This window comes from Haliotis rubra, unplaced genomic scaffold (genome assembly GCF_003918875.1).
Source record: "Haliotis rubra isolate DU_JTF1 unplaced genomic scaffold, ASM391887v1 Scf795, whole genome shotgun sequence".
NCBI lineage: Eukaryota > Metazoa > Mollusca > Gastropoda > Lepetellida > Haliotidae > Haliotis > Haliotis rubra.
The window spans coordinates 170,001-176,792 of record NW_025767518.1 but is presented as its reverse complement, the minus strand read 5'-3'; the positions used below and the strand labels follow the sequence as shown (position 1 = coordinate 176,792).

General features: G+C 34.9%; 1 protein-coding gene across 1 annotated transcript in view; it reads right to left on the bottom strand.

Moving 5' to 3' along the window:
* Positions 1-3,528: 3,528 nt before the first annotated feature.
* The window catches only part of LOC124261308 (cytochrome P450 2D14-like), a 7,745-nt gene continuing 4,481 nt past the window's right edge, over positions 3,529-6,792 (bottom strand). Inside the window, exon 4 of the mRNA XM_046695616.1 lies at positions 3,529-4,402. Coding sequence (XP_046551572.1) covers positions 4,221-4,402 — 182 coding nt within the window. The 3' untranslated portion in view covers positions 3,529-4,220. The remainder of the gene's footprint in view (positions 4,403-6,792) is intronic.

The window sequence follows — 6,792 nt, the reverse complement described above, 5'->3', positions numbered from 1 at the left end:
ACTGGTCAAAAATTGCATACTGGGCATTTGCGATTTCCACTTCTGTCTCGAGTTCTAATCTTTCTCTCCTTTGTTTTAGCCTATTCTCTTCTTCTTCCAGTTGATGCTTTTGCTCTAATCCTTTCTGTCTAGCAACAAGTTCGGCCCTTTTTGCCAAGATTTCCATTTTAGCAGAGTAAGCAGATGATATGACTGAACCCTTACGTGTTCCGACTTGTGAAACGCTATCTTCAGGCCTTATTTCATTTTCTGTATCACAGGGTTTAATAAACGAAGCAACATTTGTCTCAAACTGTACTAAGGCACCCAACTGTGACTGGAACCAGGCTTCGTCTTCCTCTTTCGCGGATTGACTTTCAAGTTTATTGTGATACGTTTCAGCCGATTCTTTAAATTTCGATAATAGTTCTTTCCATTCTTGAAACTCAATTTTTACATCATCCAGAGCATCAGAGCTCATCAGGTATTCAATATAATTTACCTTTGAACACACTTGTTTGTACAGGAATTTTCTTTTTTCCAGTGCTATATTCAAATTATAGCTTTGGCCCTTTTCCATTGGTTTTCTTATTCGTGATTCTGTTATCACAGATTTAGCATTTCTCCTAGGCTCATTAGTCAGTCCTTTATCACCGTGAACAGTATCGCTCAATGTTCTGCTTGCCATGGTGAAAAATTAGTCAAACAGTTCGAATAATCTTGAAATAACTTACAGTTCTTGAATTCCTTAATCCTAAATGAATACACAGTTCCAATGAAATATAATCCCTCCTGTTTCTGAATAAATACTTGAACAGGTGGTCTTCTTAAATCCTGTTAGCACATCCTTGAACACATAACAGTTCCATTTGCTTGACAAGCTCAATCTTCTTTAAGAAAAACTAAATGAATAACTTACTTCAGCTTTGAGTCCTTAATCCAGTTTGCGTTAATCCATTTTGATGATTGCACAATTCTTCCGCACAAAATTCTTTGTCCAAGTCTTAGGTTCACATCCGGAGTTTCACGGGTTTTTCAACTTTGAATGTGAGTTCTTAAATTATCTCGCTGTTGGGGGGTAGAGGATGTAAAAGTGTCAACTCAGTCCAGTGATTTCAAAATGTCCTTTAATCTCAAGTTCCGAGCTTTCTTACTACACTTCTTCACAATACAATCCACACAATGACAGAATAACAGTACCTGAACATTAATTTGACAGAGACTAAACAATGTCTAAACAATCAATTCACAGTGGCTGGACAGTGGCTGGATAGTGGCTGGATAGGTTGAAAAACCGTATGTCCTCTTAGCCCACAACACACAATCCTACAATTCTCTCTCAGAAACTTAAAAAAACATGTCTTACTTCTTCGGTATCTTAAAGCTCTCTGTTCCTTTCTCACACTCTTTCATTCCACATGTGTCACTTAAATTCTTGGTCGGCCACTTATCGGGGTTGATCAGGTCAGAACCCATAGGGCCCCTCAAAGACAATTAGTCTATGAGTCTTAGTTGCAGTGGTAAATCACAGCTGCCACCAGTCCTGTGAATGTAGCTCGGACATCTGCTGGCAGCAGGGTCTGACAGATTCTTATGTCTCGACTAATTTCTATATACTAGCACATGCAGACTCTCACGCACAAACCCTAACAAAGTTACAAATATAATATTTTGCATGTACAGCAAATGCCTAAAATTCGGCTCTAACATCTACCTTAACATCCGGGTGATTACAATCACTATATGCATTATTTTAACATACATCTAACTCAACATCCGGGTGATTACACTAACTATACGCATTATTTTAAAATGCATCGACCTCAACGTCCGAGTGATTACAATCACTACAGACATTACTTTAACATGAATCGACCTCAACTTCCGACTGATTATATTCCCAATACGCATTATTGTAACATACATCGACCTCAACATCCGACTGATTACAATCACTATATGCATTATTTTAACATACATCTACCTCAACATCCGAGTGATTACATTCACTATACGCATTACTTTAACATACATCTACCTCAACATCCGAGTGATTACATTCACTATACGCATTATTTTAACATACATCAATCTCAACATCCGGGTGATTACATTCACCATACGCATTATTTTAACATACATCTACCTCAACATCCGAGTGATTACATTCACTATACTCATTATTTTAACATACATCTACCTCAACATCCAAGTGATTACATTCACCATACGCATTATTTTAACATACATCAACCTCAACATCCGGGTGATTACATTCACTATACGCATTACTTTAACATACATCTACCTCAACATCCGAGTGATTGCATTCACTATACTCATTATTTTAACATACATCAATCTCAACATCCGGGTGATTACATTCACTATACGCAATATTTTAACATACATCTACCTCAACATCAGAGTGATTATATTCACAACAGACATTATTTTACTATGCATCTACCTCAACATCCGACTGATTATATTCACTACACGCATTATGTTAACGTTCATCAACCTCAACACCTGACTGATTATATTCACTACACGCATTATTTTAACAAGACTCGACCTCAACACTCAAATGATTACATTCACTATACGCATTACTTTAAGATACACCTACCTCAACATCCGGGTGATTACATTAACTATACGCATTATTTTAACATTGATCGACCTCAACGTCCGAGTGATTAATAATAATAATGTGTGCAATTGTTTATGGCGTCAAACTCAACACCAGGTATGCTCATAGCGCTACACTATACGCATTATTTTAACATGCATCGACCTCAACACCCGAGTGATTACATTCACTATACGCATTCACTATACGCATTTTGACATGCAACGACCTTTACATTTACTCCGTTAAGTTTGTTAATTTACTCCGCACATTAAGCATTGAATATTACCACCATGTTTTAGTTATTAATTTCCACTGTTGGACTGTGACGACTTGTTCCGGCGTAACCTATCACTTATTCTCTGTGACCTATACATTTGCTGCCATCAGCACTATGATGGCAGCAAATGTATAGGTCACAGAGAATAAGTGATAGGTTACGCCGGAACAAGTTCTTTCACTCACACATTATATACATATTGAACCGGAAACCTCCACATAGCCACACATGACAAATGTAAGACAAATGTGAGACATAACTCAGACATTTTTTGGGTTTTGTCTGTCCTGCCCCTTACAGGGATGGTGTAATGAAAAACAATGACACAACTCGAACATGATTTTTTTATAACTTTATACCTTCAAAATATTCATATAGGTATAAATGTATATGTATAACAATACAAATCTCAAAATATTCATATAGGTATAAATGTACATGTATAACAATACAAATTTCAAAGTATTCATATAGGTATAAATGTACATGTATAACAATACAAATCTCAAAGTATTCATATAGGTATAAATGTACATGTATAATAATACAAATCTCAAAGTATTCATATAGGTATAAATGTACATGTATAACAATACAAATCTCAAAGTATTCATATATATAAATGGTATATAAATGTACATGTATAACAATACAAATCTCAAAGTATTCATATAGGTATAAATGTACATGTATAACAATACAAATCTCAAAGTATTCATATAGGTATAAATGTACATGTATAACAATACAAATCTCAAAGTATTCATATAGGTATAAATGTACATGTATAACAATACAAATCTCAAAGTATTCATATGCAAATGTAAAAGAAGTTATACATACCACTTTCTATGTACACCTGTCTCTATCTACGCGGATATAAACAACAAAACCCTCTGCAGAGCCCATTGTACGACTGAAACGTTTGATGAGCAGGGACTAAATACACTCCGATTATGTAAGCTAAGGAAGTAGAGTAAACTGTTGATCCAAATCTGGGAAAACTATATTGCTATGCAAGTCCTAAAACAGATGAAAAGGTTAATCGTTGTTGGTGATACGCTCATGTATCAATTTAAAGCTGGATCAAAAAGGAATAGTGTCTCTTCTATGCCTTTGTAATCGTATAGTGCATATTCTGATGGGTACGACGTTCACCTAGAACCACTCTTGTATGTATTTATGCGTCTGTTTCGAGGTTAAAATATCAGTTCTGAGTCATGCTCGACAGCCAGTGTATTGACATTTAAAAATGAACTGGAAACGTTTCACATAGAAACATTAAGTACAAGCACATATAACGATTCTGATACAGCATCCAGTCTCTCAAACGTTCCTTGGTATGGCTTTGCACTTGAAAGAGGGAGCATTGTTGGCAATACCCATTATTCCTATCAGGGGTTGCAGCGTTCCACTTGGAGGGACGAACTTAAACTTCTGAATCAAGCTGGTCAGAATCAGGAATAGTTCCATACGAGCCAGGGGCTGTCCTAAACACGCTCGGCGTCCTGCCAAACAGAATAAACATAAGAAAGATTATTACATGATATAATGAATGACATAATTATCCTCATGTTTACCATACCTGTGAATCTGACTGCTACGGGGGTTCTTTAAATCATTATGTCATGTGGAATACAACATGAAAACGCCCGACTACTGACTATTATTCTACAGCTAAGGGAGCAGGGCTATAGAATTATACACGAGGATGATGCTTATTGCGTCTATTATTGTTACAAAGTTTTTGGTATTTAAGTTCATGCAATAATATTGATATAGTGTGTAAAATTTACCTAACCCATAAATATATTATATACAGCAAAATCGCACAATGACGGATACGATTAGTCATAGTCTGTGTGAATGCCTTTCACTCAAAATCGGTATTTATTTTAGACATTAAAACAGCTAAACAGCACATCTTTTGTTCTCCAAGTAGGAGCAAAATTGAAATATTTATGTTGCCTCAAAAAGCAGAGCTTTCAAATTTTAATTCTACCTACTAGTTTTTCACATTGTTTGACGTGTGTCCATTTTTATAAAAAAAATTACTGGTCAAGTATTTGCTCTTAAAAAACAGATTTCATCTGGGAAACAGACTGATGACCCACACTGGCTTGGAGCAATGATTACACTTTTATCATGTCAGTAATATATGTAATATAAAATTATCATACCAGATCCAGAATAATTTGTTGTAATAATGCTGTGAATCAGCAATATTAAAACACAAGTAATAGATAATTATATATTGAGCAGGAGGTGCATATAGATTTCCTTTCCCAAAACCGAGCCCTGCAATGAATGATTTTTGTTGTTCAGTTTGGAGCTAATTCATTGAGATTTCAGTTTGTTTTTTTATTGCCCTATATATGTGGCAACGACAATATCACATACATGCAGACCCTAAATGAAAGAATGCTCAGGTTTGGGCACTTTTTTAATTCAAAGAAAACTGTTTTTTACATTTTTGCTTATATGATGGCAGAGACAATTCTACATACTGTAGTAATTGGAGCATGTCACTATCAGACACTTCAGCACACAGCAACAATCCTTGAAAGTTCAGTAGAATAATTTCATATGATGACATTGCTCCAAAACCCAGGAAAAGATACTAAGGTAAGATAATTTCTATTTAATTTAATTTTAACAGAATATGAAGCCTGTTGACTTTCACCAGAGGCCATATAATCTACGACATGTATATGGTCTCTGTTTTCATCAATTGATAACATTTTCTGATAAATATACTGTTACCGCAACAGGATAAATGACACTAGTTATTTGTGATTGAAAATAACTCACAAAACAAAGAGTTACTGTAGAAAGAAAAATAGTTCATCACCCATCTGTATTTGAGGTACATTTTAGCAAGATATTGTATAGAAACAAAATACACAAAATAATATGAAACATCTATGCATATATTTTATGGTATGATTGTTTTAAATAGTTATGTAAAATTGTTAGTTTTCCACATCAGTGAAAGAAAGTAATTGAAACTTGGTTATTTACAAGTTGCTTATGCATTGATATATCCTTAGTGTCTTTACCCATGACCATTTGGGAGAGAAAATACTAATCATATTATTAATAATAATTAACATATTAAAATATATGAAAATGTTTTAAGTTGTAACCAGCTGTGAAACGTTAAGCATTACAAATCTATCATCAGTATTCACCAAGGGTTTTAATTTGTTGTATAAATTTATATATGTGATTCAAATTGTTCTGAAGTGAGACTATAAATCTGGCATACACGTAATAGGAACACACAATTTATTAAATAATCCCTAATTTCACGTGAAACTATAATTGATACTATAGTTTAGTATATAATATAATATTTTTAATGATGTACAATACTGGATGCAAGGTTGTACATCATTTGCTTGATAACGGTGTTAGTAGCTACACCGAAACGTCGCTCAGATCATATTAAAGAAGTTGTATATCCATAGAACTCTCCTCGTTGTTCATCACACCAACTTCTTAATGCCACTTAAACAAGTAACCCTATCCATGTATAGACCTAACCTTCCACGAAATGGTCAATATGACTGACTGAGCTGTGCAGTTGACAGACTGTTTTCTTTTTGTCTGTATAAAATCCAGTATTGAACCAGCTATCTGCGCCCAGAGATCAGGAGGTACAAAAGCAAGAGCACTGCCAACAGTGTATTCGGGATGTAATCGAGACATTTCAAAGGCGAATTCCGCAATGTTTTTCCTTGAACTTGCCAATGACGTTGCTGTGAACACATTGAACATAGTATATTGTTTGTTGTTTATCGCCGCACACAGCAATATTCCAGCTGTGTGGCGGCGGTCTGTAAATAATCGAGTCTGGACCAGATGATCCAAAATCAACATCATAGAATTGATCTAC